General features: G+C 40.6%; 1 protein-coding gene across 1 annotated transcript in view; it reads left to right on the top strand.

Annotated features, from left to right (window-relative positions):
* The window catches only part of WASHC4 (WASH complex subunit 4), a 36,070-nt gene extending 21,540 nt beyond the window's left edge, over positions 1 to 14,530 (top strand). Inside the window, exons 20-33 of the mRNA XM_075274548.1 lie at positions 74 to 190; positions 457 to 625; positions 1,000 to 1,154; positions 1,644 to 1,718; positions 2,625 to 2,729; positions 3,704 to 3,838; positions 3,960 to 4,068; positions 4,287 to 4,353; positions 9,129 to 9,215; positions 9,332 to 9,479; positions 9,896 to 9,992; positions 10,348 to 10,544; positions 12,308 to 12,407; positions 13,962 to 14,530. Coding sequence (XP_075130649.1) covers positions 74 to 190; positions 457 to 625; positions 1,000 to 1,154; positions 1,644 to 1,718; positions 2,625 to 2,729; positions 3,704 to 3,838; positions 3,960 to 4,068; positions 4,287 to 4,353; positions 9,129 to 9,215; positions 9,332 to 9,479; positions 9,896 to 9,992; positions 10,348 to 10,544; positions 12,308 to 12,407; positions 13,962 to 14,026 — 1,626 coding nt within the window. The 3' untranslated portion in view covers positions 14,027 to 14,530. The remainder of the gene's footprint in view (positions 1 to 73; positions 191 to 456; positions 626 to 999; positions 1,155 to 1,643; positions 1,719 to 2,624; positions 2,730 to 3,703; positions 3,839 to 3,959; positions 4,069 to 4,286; positions 4,354 to 9,128; positions 9,216 to 9,331; positions 9,480 to 9,895; positions 9,993 to 10,347; positions 10,545 to 12,307; positions 12,408 to 13,961) is intronic.
* Positions 14,531 to 14,811: the final 281 nt, after the last annotated feature.

Below are 14,811 nucleotides of genomic sequence, written 5' to 3'. Positions count from 1 at the left end.
CTATATGGTGCACTTTAACATCTTCATTTAAAGGTCTAAAGAACCCTAATGCATCTTCTTTCATTTCATTCAGTATATGTTCAGCGCATTGTGGAGCTGTGTTCCTGCAATGATGTATGCCAGACACTTGGAGTCTTATGACATATTGTTGAAGTGCTATGACAAAGAAATTCTGGAAGTTTTGACAGAGGTATCTAAACCCCTTTGTGTTTTTTTTTCAGTTTTTTTTCTATTGTGTTTTCCATTCTGTAAGTTTTTTATTGTTTGGTTTTTGGGAAGCCCACAGTGAATTGTTACTGAGACTATGTAATGACTTGTTACCACTTGTGTTGGCTGTGTCTTACTTTGAAGTTGGCTAGTTGACACAACAGCAGGCAGTGAAATACATTGAATAAATTAGCTATGTACTAATAGCATTTGCTGTCACTTTATTGATTTCTTGTTTTACAACTACAGCATCTATTAGACAAGCTATGTAAGGAAATTGAGAAGGATCTCCGTCTATCTGTTCACACTCACCTTCAGTTGGATGAAAGAAACCCATTCAAAACCGGTTTGAAGGACTTGGCCCACTTCTTCTCTCTGACACCCATCCGCTTCTTTGACCGATTTATTGACATTAAAGGTAATGTTGAGCAAATTTTGTATCATGCAATAGGATTGTATTGATACATGTAAAGGAACTCTACAAGGAAACTTCAGTATTCCCATATACATAGACAATACATTTATTAAGGACATAATACTCTGGTCTTTGGTCTTCTGACCTGCAGCTTACCCTGTATGATGCAAGTTATGCTTCTGTGGCCCAATGTTGATCCCACGCAATTCTGCTATTTACTGGAGGTGGCATAGTTCATGTGCCGATAGCTGTGTTGCTTACTTGTTATACCTTTAGTAACCTCAGTTATCAGTACTGCAGCATTATCCCCTGGCTTTTGTGTACTGACTGTTGTATATAGCATGGCAAAAACAGTGTTTTGTCCTTTTGTTTTGCAGCTCATGTGACACATTATCTGGATAAAACTTTTTATAATTTGACAACTGTAGCACTCCATGACTGGGCCACATATAGCGAGATGCGGAATTTGGCCACCCAGCGCTATGGCTTAACAATGACTGAACCTCATTTACCAAGTCAGACGTTAGAGCAGGTAAGTGTATGTATGTTTGTGTGTATGTTTGTATGTATGTGAAACGCACCTTTGGACACCTATTCCACACTGTACATTTTCAATCTTGCTCATTGCATAACAAACAAGATTCCAGACTTATACTCCCAATTTATACACTCCTGCTTAAGAATATAGTCACATATACACACATTTTCTGCTATTGATATTTTACAATGAATCTTATCATGTTACATGCAAAATATAGTGGATTGTGCCACAAATTTGCTATGGAATTCTATATGCATTGCAAAGGGTAAATTCCATGGTAAAATCCACAGCATAAGTTGACAGTATGTGGATTTCATCTCTGCACCACAGGTAAATTTCTTCTGCTGCTTTTTCTGCAGAGTTTGCTAAAACTTTACACGTTTTGCTGGTGCTGAGCAGAAAATCTGCAGTTTATCCATTTCGTGTGATAGTATTTGCTACAATTTTGGATATTGACCTGTTATGTTTCTCTAATTGTAGGGTTTGGATGTTCTGGAGATCATGAGGAACATTCATGTGTTTGTATCCCGCTACCTGTATAACCTCAATAACCAGGTACTCTTTTCTGTTTTCCATGCCTTGACAATTTCTATTGTATTTCATGCTTGATGTATAGACACTCTATGTGACTAGGTAAAGTATTTCTGTGTACATTCAAGCAGCGTCTCTAATGTCCATTATTCTCCTCGTAACATACAGTTTGCAGCAATAATGTTACCAAGACTCAAGATGATTTAATGTGTTAGGGGTTATCCAGCACTATCATATTCAGCTCCGATACTTTTTCTCAGGCAGTGACGCATCACCTGTGGTCACATGACCATGTGGGCTGAGCTGCAATACCAAGCACAGCCACTATATATTGTACAGCAATCAATATTCTAGTGTCAGATCATCATGTCAAGAGAAAGTGACCTATTTTCAAACCAATTTTTTATATTGACCATATTTATAAAGAGTTTTTGATGCTTTTTGTTATGATTTTTCCATGTCACTTATGAATTCTATAGGGATTTTGCAGCAATCACCCTATTTTTAGCACAGACAAGACAGGATCACAACAGCTTATAACTCAACAGATAACACCCATAGTGTCCCATCATTGCATTCACTGCCGAACATTAATGATGTCACAATCCATAGACCTCAATAAGCCAACTCCAGTCTATTGTTTATGACCATGGGACTGCTTTTAGACTATCACTAAATGCTATTAATATAGAGCAGAGTAAAATTTTAGGCAACATGGCAGCTCCCATAGTCATGTACAGAAAATAGAATGCAAAAATCTGCAATAAGAAAATAAACAGATTAGAAAAAAGTTATGTTTCTTCTTTCAATACATTGACAATGCATTCCTTTTAATCTTTGTTAACACTGTAAACTCTAAAATGATGTTCAAAGATGAACATACAAGTAAAATGATATTAGTAAAACTTGTATTTCTATTTTTTTCTGCAGATCTTTGTAGAGAGGACCAGTAACAATAAACACCTGAACACCATCAATATCCGGCACATTGCCAACTCCATTCGCACACATGGCACTGGGATCATGAGTACAACAGTAGGCATCATTTATGTGGTTAATTGTAGAGTAATTCCATTTAGTGGTGAATTTGACCTGTGTCATTTAGTATCTACTCCTGGGTGCCCTGTGGATACAATTTGGCCAGTTTTAATCATCTGAATAAAGTCTAACGGAGTGTTTTTTGCCTTCCTATTATAAAATGATTGAACTTGATGGACCCAAGTCTTTTTTTTTTTTTTTTTTTTAACCCCACTAACTATATAACTATGATGTAGATTACATGAGTCCATTGTATTTTCCATGTTAGCAAATATAGTTCTATTGTGTGCTGTAAAAAATCATTTCACAGGCTCACAAACCAGTAAGTGTATTGGCTCATATGTAACTGGGAAAGTTCCAAACCTTGGCAGCAAGTTGATGGAGTGAGATCAGCAATGGTCCGCTGTGAGAGGCGAAACAGAGAGACTGTTAGGGTCAGTGCACAGAGTTTTTTGGTGCTGATTATGAAGCTGAATCCACCTCAAAATCAGCCTTCAAAAAAACAACAACTTCCCAATAGAACTCTATTGGGAGGCTTTTCTTTGGAGGCTGATTTTGAGGCGTATTCAGCATCCAAATCAGCGCCAAAAAACTCTGTGCACTGACCCTTAGTGCTTGTGGATAGTTGCGTAGACTGTTAGTCATTGATGCGATCCCTGTGTCAAGGGTCTTTTATGCAGCCCAGTAATTGGCTGGATGAACATCCTTAGGAATACTTGACCCTGATCACTGCCTCTTGTAAACCTTCGGTTTGTGTCGGCTGATCCATGGACATTGGTCACGTACAATACTGATGATTGATCCATGTAAATTGAGCTAAACTTGTCTCGTCAGTCAGCACTTAATTATTGGACCTTTCTGCACCATCCACTCAGGCTGTGCTCATAGATAATTCAGGGTATTGGTTTTGCTCATTGTGTTCCATTTGGAGTTTTTAAGCTTCTTCTTTTTTTCCCCTTCTATCTTTTCAGGTAAATTTTACGTATCAGTTTCTACGGAAGAAGTTTTATATATTTAGCCAGTTTATGTATGATGAGCACATAAAATCCAGATTGATCAAAGATATGCGCTATTTCAGAGAAGTTAAGGACCAAAATGACCAGAAGGTAAATTCATTCATCTTTCATAGGAGTTTCAGTTGTGGAACCTGTGTGTGTTTTGTGGCATAGTTTTACTTTTTACCAGCTGGTTTCTCAAGTACTCTTTTTGTGATCTTCTTTCTTACAGTATCCTTATGAGAGAGCAGAAAAGTTTAACCGTGGAATCCGGAAGCTAGGCCTCACTCCCGATGGACAGAGTTACCTGGACCAGTTCAGGCAACTCATCAGCCAGATCGGTGAGCCGCAATATCTAACGGAAAAAAAAAAAATCTATGAAATGTGTTTTTATTTTTTCCCCTGAGCTGTTGGATTGGTAATTCTTAAGATGTTTCTAAATTAAAGTAATAAAAACCCCTGAATAATGTAGACTGAGTTCAATGGTGGCAGCAGATGCTGACTGCTTGATGTTTCCAGATGATGGCTGCTTGATACTGATAAATACTTTACTTTGCAGGGAATGCGATGGGATACGTCAGGATGATCCGGTCCGGTGGCCTTCACTGTTGCAGTAATGCAATCAGGTATGGTCACTAAGGTTCAGATTCTTATTTAATAACATTACTTTCTAGAGTGAAGTTGTAACACCAATAAACATAGATCTATACAGAACAGAAAGATTCAACCACTTGTACAACTTTGCAACCAATTTTTTTTTTTTTTGTTGCAGTGACTCTAAAATGAAAACTGATGCAACTTTGCAAATTGTTTTGATCAGAACTGCTCTACCATTTTGTGACTACAGTTCCTTTATAGACCTATGTTTCACTATTGCAGTAAAGGAAGCCTGTTTAGTCTGGCCTGCAGTCATATACACACCTACCTGTCCCTTTTTGCTAGTTTTGGCTAGTCATTTTTTGATAGCAGCCTCTACCACCAAGCTATCATCAGGGAATGGGTGACTAAATTTCACCATGTATACCAGATGAAATCCCTTATGGTGGAAGACTGACAACAACCTTCTCAGGTGGTTCTCATGTGGCTGCCCTGGACATCATAGTTCCCTCCTCTGGCTGAATGATAGTCAGCGCAATGGAGGAGCAGCATGAGGGATCATCTTGCTTATCCTGGTGTTTCAGCCAGACTGTAGGTCAGGGCCTTGAGGACTTGGGGTTCCCTTCCTCTCTCTTGTTCTTTTTTCATCCTTTCATCTCCTGTCTTTTTTTCCCCTCCACTTCCTTACAGTTCTTTCTCCCCTCTTTTATTTCTTATTTCATCATTTTCATACCATCTAGCTCAGGGGTGGGCAATTAATTTTCCCATGGGGCCGCATAAGAAATTGAAAGTATGCTAGAGGGCCTTGCCATGGCAAATTTAGATCCACCCACTTCTATGTTGACTCCGCCCATTCCCAATCATCTTTCCATGTGCCCCAACAAAGTATAATCCTCCTACAGTCACCCGTACATTACATGCCCCCACATTATAACATTCTCCTCCAAAAGTCCCACAGTATTAAGTCCCTCTCCTGGTGCCCCAGTATAAACCAGCAGAAACTGGAGGGGACATGAAACTGGGGCAGCTGGAGGGGGAACATTAAACAGTGGGGGTAGTTGGAGGGGGGCAATAAATTGACAGCTGGAGTGGGACATGAAACTGGGGGCAACTAGAGGGAGACCTTAAAATCGGGAAGCTGGAAGCAGACATTAAACCGTAGGGGTAGCTGAAGGGTGACATTAAACTGGGGGCAACTAGAGGCAGACGGGTCCCCCTACAGCTTCCTCCACGGTTTAATGCCCCCTCCAGTTGTTCCCAGTTTAATGTCCCCCAGTTTAAGTGCCCTCTTCATCTACCCCCAGTTTCGTGTCCTCCCCCTCCATTTCTCCCTCAGTTTCATATCCCCCTTTATTTGTCCCCCTCCATCTCTCCCCCAGTTTCATGCCCCTCCATCTGTCATCTCTGCCCTAGTATAACATTCCCCTTCCATCTCTGCCCCTAGGTTACTGAGACACACACACGTACAGACAGATATAGACACACACACACACACACACACACACACACACACACACACGCATATAGACACATATACAGACAGACACATATAGACACACATACAGACACATATAGACACACATACAGACAGACACATAGACACACATACAGACAGACACATAGACACACACACATACAGACAGATAGACACACATACAGACAGACACATAGACACACATACAGACAGACACATAGACACACATACAGACAGACACATAGACACACATACAGACAGACACATAGACACACATACAGACACATATTATAGACACATACAGACACATATTATAGACACATACAGACACATATATTATAGACACATACAGACACACATATAGACACACATACAGACACATATAGACACACATACAGACAGACACATACAGACACATATAGACACACATACAGACAGAAACATATAGACACACATACACACTCTCCACCCTGCATCTCACCTTAATACCTTATGACACACTCCACATCTCTCCATCTTCCTGCCGGCACTAAGACGCCTACCTAGACACGCCCCCTAGTCAAGCTGTGCGGGCCGGACTGAATAAGTCAGAGGGCCGGATGTGGCCCGGGGGCCGGGCTTTGCCCAGGTCTGATCTAGCTGGTTATATTATCTGTGAGGGGCCGCTACATCTGCCTAGTATTAGGTGATTGTGGTTAAACATTTCCTATGTACATAAAAGACATAAAAATGGTGGTCCTGATCTTTTCCTCTGTTAGACCTTTTTTTTTTTCGGTGAGTTGTCATATTGTTGACTTACCTGTAACATTCTTTGGTGCCTCATATTTCCCTTGTTTGTTTTCCTTTTAACTCATTTTATTGAAAGTGTACAACAGATTACACAGCAGGAGTACGCAATGCATAATAAATGACAAAAGGTACACAAACTAAGAACCAAAAAACAACAATGCTGCAAAGTCCATGGTAGCAATGAACAATAAACAGAAGTCGTCCAGGAGAAAGTCCAGGCTCAAAAAGCCGAGAGAAGTATCAACCACAATTCAACCTGCAGAGGGTGAGAGTGTAGAAAACACAAAAGAGGCACATACAAATATATAGACATTGCTCCAAATCAGGGCCGGCTCCAGGTTTTTATGGGCCCTTGGGCGACAGAGCCTCAGTTGGCCCCCTCGTGGAGGAGATGGGAGTCGGGACACTGCGCGCCGCTGCGGCCAGACGAAGCGAGAGACGTCACGCAGGAGGGCGGCGTCACCTACGCCATACCTCCCAACTTTTGAAGAGTAGAAAGAAGGACAAAATGTGCAGCATGGCAAATTTAGCTCTGCCCACTTTTATGTTGACTGCGCCCATTTTCATTCATTTTTCATGTGCTCCCACACAGTATAATCCTCCTACAGTCACCCGTAAATTATATGCCCCCCCTCCATCTCTCCCCCAGTTTCATATACACCCTTCCTCTGCCCCCAGTTTCATGTCGTCCACTCCCTCCATCTCTGTCCCCAGTTTCATGCCGTTCTCCTTCCAACGCTCCCCTGCCGCTCTCACTCCACTCACATAGTTGTAGGCCCAATGTGACGTCATCACATCGGGCCTACAAATGTAGAAGCCAGACTGCAGCGTTAAAGCAGGAGCTGAGCTGTGACAGCTCCTGCTTTAATCGCCTATGTATTCAGCTGCTGACGGCAGCCAGGCATCAGCACAGATCACTGCACCTGCGTTCTGTGCTGGGGCAGGCAAGTGCCGGAGGGGCCCCCAGAGGCTCTGTGGGCCCCCGGCACTTGCCCAACTATGCCGTGTGCTGACGCCGGCCCTGCTCCAAATACAGTAAAAATGAGATAAGAATTAGAATCAAGGTCTCCCCCTGAGCGTCTAGGTAATAAGCGCGCTTAAAGCAGCCTGAACGGAGGGGTCTGTATACAGGGTCAATCGCACCAAGAGCCCCAATCTCTATGAAACTTTTGAGAGCAGCCCCTGCCATTATATATCATTTTATTATACGGGACAATGGAATTCACCAGCTTCCCCCACATTGACAGGGAGGGGGGCCGGGGAGCCATCCACCGCAGGACAATAGTTTTTCTAGCTAAGAAAAGAGATTCCCGTAAAAAGATACAGGAATGATGCGGCCACCTCTCCTCATCTAGAACGCCAAAGAGACATATTTCAGGCAAGAGTGAAACTGGGGTATCCAATAGATTTAATAACAGGTTTACAACCTCTGACCAGAAATTTTTAATTAGCGGGCACTCCCAGAAATCAGTATACATAACATTACATCTCATGCACCCAGGGTGTGGTAATCTGCCCATGTTATGCAGGCGCGCAGGAGTCAGGTAGCTTTGATGCAGAGTATACACCTGAATCAGTTTGTTATTAGCGGCTGGGGTAACAAACTGTGCTGACTCTAGAAGGTCGGAAAATGACTTGTCTGTTAGATCAGGAATAAGAGCGCCATCATAGTAAGGCAGGAGCTTCCAGACTAGTTGTCTTAACCCGTATGAGATGATCATACAATGCCGAGATCAGACCCTGAGATCGAAGCACCCCTATAAGAGGATATACAGAAATAGTTACAGTAGGCGGGGGAAACTGTGGACATGGCATGTCTGATTTGGAGGAATCTATAAAATTGGGCACGGGGGATACCAAATTCAGTGCTTAAAGAGTCAAAGGTGCGGAATACCCTTTGGTCATAGACATCAGCCAGGGACACAACACCAAACTGCTCCCAACTCCGGGGAGGGTTGATAGTTCTGTCAGACCCGGAATATCCCACATCGGGGTTTCAAGAGGGACGTCAGTATAGGTCGCATATTTCCCTTGTTTACTGTTGAGAAACAAAGATTGGATAAGAAAGTAGTGGACCATACGGTATAAGACTTCAGGATTAGACTGTGCGGGATTTTGTTTGTAGTGTGTTACCATGGAAATCTTCAAGTCTACATAGGAGTTGTAGTCACAAAACTTTAGGTCGTTTATGATCAAGATTATTCATAAAGTAGCTATTTTATTTATTTATTGTTTTTTTTTACAAATAATGGTGCAATGAAGACAGGTAGCAAAAATCTGCATACCCTTTAATAATACATTTTCTCTATTTTCACCCATAATTCCTGCTTGAAACCTGAAAACAGCGTCTTCACACATGAAATTGAGGTTATGATGATTGGGGTTTCCAGTGGCACTACTGTCGATGTCATTGCCCCTTGTTCTGTACTTCATAGTAGTAGCATCCATTGATTTCTGGGACACTACAGAAAAGGATGTGGAATTTATGGAAAGGATATTTTTTTTTCTGCATGCTTATTTTTCCTATTCAATGTTTTCTAGATTTGTACCAGACCTAGAAGACATAGTCAATTTTGAAGAACTAGTGAAAGAGGAGGGGTTGTCAGAAGAAACTCAGAAGGCCGCAAGGTGCGTGGTCGTCACTTTCAGTAAAATAATTTCCATCCGTTTGCTTCATTCAGTAGTTTATTAGTATTATTGAACTAATAGCTGAGTTTATAAAATCTGAAATGTTCTCTTTACAGACAGCTGGATTTCGTGCTTAGCGACCTAACCAGGAATTCAGCAGAAGGAACAGAATACTTCAAAATGTTGGTGGATGTATTTTCTCCTGAATTTCGCAGTGCAAAGAATATTCACCTTAGGAACTTCTACATTATTGTCCCACCTATGGTATGTTGCTGCTCTTCTTGTATTACATATACTGTATCAGTTTATTTTCTGTCTGTCTATTGATCTTTATTATATAGATGTATGGTTATAGCAGTGGCGTAACTACCGGGGTAGCGCCTGCCAAGGGGGCCCCGCCATTCCTGGGTAATAAGTTATTAAATTACTCACAACTCCAGACAAATATTCCTCTGCTTTGTTATTGATCCCCTTGTCCATATGGCACTGTAGAGGGGAAGATCCACAATTTCAAACCTTATTCTAGGTTAGCCCATGATGGGAACCATTAAAAAAAAAAAAAAGTATTTTCTATTTTGGTTGCCTGTGGCTGAGTGTCTTTTTAGACTGCTTTTCTGACTATAATGTTGGAGTCTGCAAAGGAAATGTCTGACCATATTCTCCACTTTTTTTCTCCTTAGACCCTAAACTTTGTGGAGCATTCGATCAACTGCAAGGAGAAGCTGAACAAGAAAAATAAAGTTGGTGCTGCTTTTACTGATGACGGGTTTGCAATGGGTAAGTTACTTAAGCGAGTCTTTTTATTAAGGGTTATTAATATTAAGGGAGACGCAGATATAAAAAGGAGATAGGGAACAATGGTACATATGGCATTATCAACACAAAGAAATAAAAGCAAATTTAACAATGCATAAATCGGCAAAATTAATGAACTTGTTAAAACCAGGTGTCTGGGTGGCTGTGACCCCCCCCCTAAAACGTACATACAGGGCCCCAAACAACTGGTCGCAGCATATAGAACTGCAATGAATATTGGTTATAACTAATCGCTGGTGGTTAGAGGAGCTGGCATCTGCTTCTCATCATGAGACAACTACTTTAGCTTCAGTATTTTGTGTGTTTTGGCTTACAGGTGTCGCCTATATCCTTAAGCTCTTGGACCAGTACCAAGAATTTGATTCGTTACACTGGTTCCAGTCTGTCAGAGAAAAGTACATGAAGGAGAAAAGAGCCGTCTCAAAGCAGCAGAATGTGCAGTCTAATAATCAGGATGAGAAACTGCTTCAGACAATGAACCTTACACAGAAGAGACTGGACATCTATCTGCAGGTCAGGACGCTTCTTCTTGGCTTTTGTTTTTTTTGTTTTTTTTTATATACCATTATTTATATATATATATATATATATATATATATATATATATATATATATATATATATAAAACTAAAGGGCAAACAGGATTATTTAGCATATTTCTTTAGGACTTGGTAAGAATATAGGGGAATTACTAAGCAAAATGTAAGAATTCTAATGTACTTTGCAGCAAAAAAAAATTTAACCTGCCGTGTGCTGTTTATATATATATATATATATATATATATATATATATATATATATATATATATATTTATTTAGACAGTTCACAACTTGTATGAAAAGGGGCGGTGTTTAAGTTGCTGTCTGCTCCCTTCTCCATTGTATTTGTAACATCTGCTGATAACAACTGATCATTGAGGGTGCTGGGTGTTTAGTCCTCACCAATCTGATAGTGAGGGCCTGACACCTTAGTCATTAATATTTTTAGCCCCAAAGAAACCTTGAAATTCATAACACCATAATAGAAGAAGCTAGATGAAGACACAGGTCCATCAAGTTTTCCCTTATAACTCTACATCGCTGATGAAAAGGAAAGCAAAACCTCCATGAGGCTAATACCAATTCAGTGAAAAAAAATTCCTTCCCATTTCCAAATCCTGCAATCAGTTTAAATCTTGGATCAACTTGTCTTTTAATAAATCTAAAACCCATAACCTGTAATATTTTTTTTTTGCTCAAGAAAGGTATCCAGGACCTATTTGGCCAATGAATCCACCATCACAACATCCTGTGGCACTGACTTTCATAGTCTCGCTGCTTTTAAGTAAAAAATTCCCATCTATGTTGCTCGGCAAACTTTACTCCAGATGTAGATGATGTCTCCTTGTCGCTGTCACCGGTTTTAGGATTAAAAAGATCAATAGAAAGGTCTTTGTACAGTCCCTTCATGTAATTGTATATTATTATTAGATCTTCACATATTCACCAACTTGTGCTCTTCTTACACCTTCACATGAGGGCATGGGACCAGCACCAATTGACAATAACCATATCATTGAGTGCTTGCTTGTTAGGCTGCTGCAAAGTGAATGGATGAGGAGTGATCACTGCTGCAGTTATGTCTTCCCCATTCAGCTGCAATGATCACACAGGGCAATGGGCTGCTGATATTCTTCTATCTTTTATACTGCATAAGGGATACAATCAGACAGCCAAGGAGGATTTGCTCACCGATAGGCAGCAATTCAGACAGGGTAGATATTAGGAATGAAGCTTCTTGTTCCTGGTAATTGGTTCGATTCTCAGCAAATGTCAAAGGGCTTCTAGTCTAATATGCAAACGCACCTTCAATCTTCTGTCCCTATAATGTTTTATGATTAAATATATGGGAAAATACATATCGTTGGTGTAATAGTAAAACATACTAGAAACAAGGTATTATGCACACAGTGTAGCCATGTGCACAGGTACATTCCCCCTCTGCTTGTGTGTAAGTTTAGTTGAGTGCTGTATGTTTTTTTGCTTTTGCTAGAAGTAATGTGTAATCCAACAGCATGCTATGGAATCTGACAGAACAAAACCTGTATATACCTCCATATAAAATCAGAGGTGTACTGTACAGTGCTTGTGTATGTCTATGCCAGTCCTATTAAGGCTGTACAAAAGAGACATGTAATGTGGCCATATCCATACGTCATCACTTGGCCTGTTTTTTCTGTTACTTTGTTTTATGTGTATGTAGATAAGCCCTAATGCTTCCTTCATTTGTGTTTTAGGAGTTTGAGTTGCTTTACTTCTCACTGAGCAGTGCAAGAATTTTCTTCAGAGCAGACAAAACAGCAGCAGAAGAAAACCTAGAGAAGAAGGAAAAGGAAGGTCTGTATAACTTGAGAACATATGTAAGCTTGTCAGCCAACTCGTCGTCCTCTTCACTTTTAAGTAAACTTGCACACTTGACCAAGCTTGAGTTGGAATACAAAACTGTCTACAACAAACATGTGTTGGCTTTCGGGTACCTAATGTGTATGGCCCACTTACAGATCTCTTCCATTAGTACAGGAGATAGTTATCCAACAGTGTTTTGGACTGGTAGTGGACCTCTAATACACAGTTGAGTCACATTATTATGACCACTTCTACCTTTGACATTGGCGGCACAGTCGACGAATTTTATAGAAGTCGTCAATAGACAGTCAGAACACATCACTGGTTGTCTTGGGAGAAAGAAGCAATTTATCAGAGTTGCAAATAGAGATGATTATTGGCTTTTGGATCCAGAGTGGCAGTAGTACCATTGGGAAACTGGTGGAAACTGCAGAGCATCAATTGCCATTGATGTGAGAGCTGAACAATGCCTACAACATGATACAGTGTAATAGCTCACTGTGACCCTGAACCAGGGGACTACCAGATGTGTTTCTAAAATAACAGTTCAGCAAACTCTGGGGCTCCGAGGCACACAGATGGTCACTACATCTATGCCAACTAAGATGCATCAGATAAAAAAAAGGCTTCCATTTGCATGGCAGTATTGGAATTGAACCACTGATGATTGAAGGGTTGCTTCTCTGATGAGTCACAGGTTGTGATGAAAAAACATCAGAGAACAAACACCCTGCGACCATTGCTAGAGCAGCACAAGCTGTTTGTGGCAGTGTTATGGCATTCTCTGAGCCCACTGATCCATGTGAAAGGAACTCTGAGCTGAATCTGATCTGAAATGATCCTGATCCATCTAGATCACGCAAGACAATGCGACAGGTCACATGGTTAGAAATGAAAGTACATGACTAAGACTATCAAGTAATTCCCCCGACTTGAACTCAGATGAGCACTGTGCTTGCTTCGTGGATCCTGAGCACTTCCAGCAAGTGGGGGGATGCCTTACAGACATGGCTCCAGATACCCAAGACAACTTGCTAGCACCGTACTAAGTCACTTCCATCCCATCTAGCTGCTGTCTAGGTTGCACACAGTGGTGATCATAATAATGTGACTTGACTCTATATATTAGCCTGTATATCGGTCTGAACACAGAAAGTTGGAAGGGCAAGGTCTGGAGCTTGTTCTATATTGCGCCATTCTTAGACCTCCCACTAGACAATATGAATAGCTGTGTTATAGTGCAGCAGAAATGAAGGCATCTGAGAAACCAGCGGCTTATCAAAATTATAGCAGATATGGGTAACAAGCTTGGGGCAGAATTAATATAATCTTAAAGTAAATTTGTGTTTTCATTTTGTGCTTTGCTGCTTTGTGATTGGTTGGTGTGGGCAATGTAGACTGTTTTGCTTTTAGAACATTTTAATGAATCTGCCTCATTGACTTACATGTAATTTTCAGCCTCTTGACTCAATGCCCATTGCATATTGTTAGTGGTTATGCCTGTCTTACTAATGGCATCTATTTGTCCTTTTTATTTCTTTAAAGAAACCTCTAAAACAAGCAATGACAACCTTTCAGTCAATTCTGCAGCAGACTCTGTCATGAAGTGATGTACCTGAAAGATCCACAAACTGTCTCCTCTGTCAGCTTAGATAGCGAATTGTCTACAATGGTAAGCTGAAGAGACTGGACACAGACAATGCACATCACTAAGAACTGGATCCCGGCAGATCCCAAATATCTTGTCACAACCATGGCAGCAAATAAATAGAAAAGGAGCACATCTTGGTATCTGACATGGTGAACGCTACTGATGAAGAACTGAAGGCCAATAAATGTACAGGAACATAATTCAGTTTGTGAAGTTTAACATAATGGATAATAGATCTAACAGAGTAGCCCCTCAGGATCCTGTGGTTTCAGCTACAGCGAGACTTACACATAACTGTGGTGAATATGCAGGAGAATAATAGTAACTTCTTATTGTGTATTGAGATGAAGGAATTAGAAAATTTATATGAATGAGATAAGGATGTGAACGTGTATATGTGTAAATGTGCACTTTTTGTACATCAAATGTGTATTGTAAATGTCATATCTTCAGATGTAAAAATGTATAAAATATATATATACAATTCAACCTAGTACGTGTGGTCTTTCCTCCTAGGCAGGGATATATTTGCCTTTAGCTAAGAAATTAAAAATATAAAAATATTGCGTGAAAAGTAGTATGGAGACAGATGATCACATGGAAGAAGCAAGCGGTTAAAAGGGGTATTCCCATAATCTGGGATCTTACTTTAAGGGATTCTGTCACCAGAACCCAGCACATCGGCTCAGCCCACCAGATAGATAGGGTAGGGTTACCTGAATCAAAGTGTTTTCCCTTTGTGAA

Source organism: Leptodactylus fuscus, chromosome 5 (genome assembly GCF_031893055.1).
Source record: "Leptodactylus fuscus isolate aLepFus1 chromosome 5, aLepFus1.hap2, whole genome shotgun sequence".
Taxonomy (NCBI): Eukaryota; Metazoa; Chordata; class Amphibia; order Anura; family Leptodactylidae; genus Leptodactylus; species Leptodactylus fuscus.
This window is presented reverse-complemented; position numbering and strand designations above follow the sequence as displayed.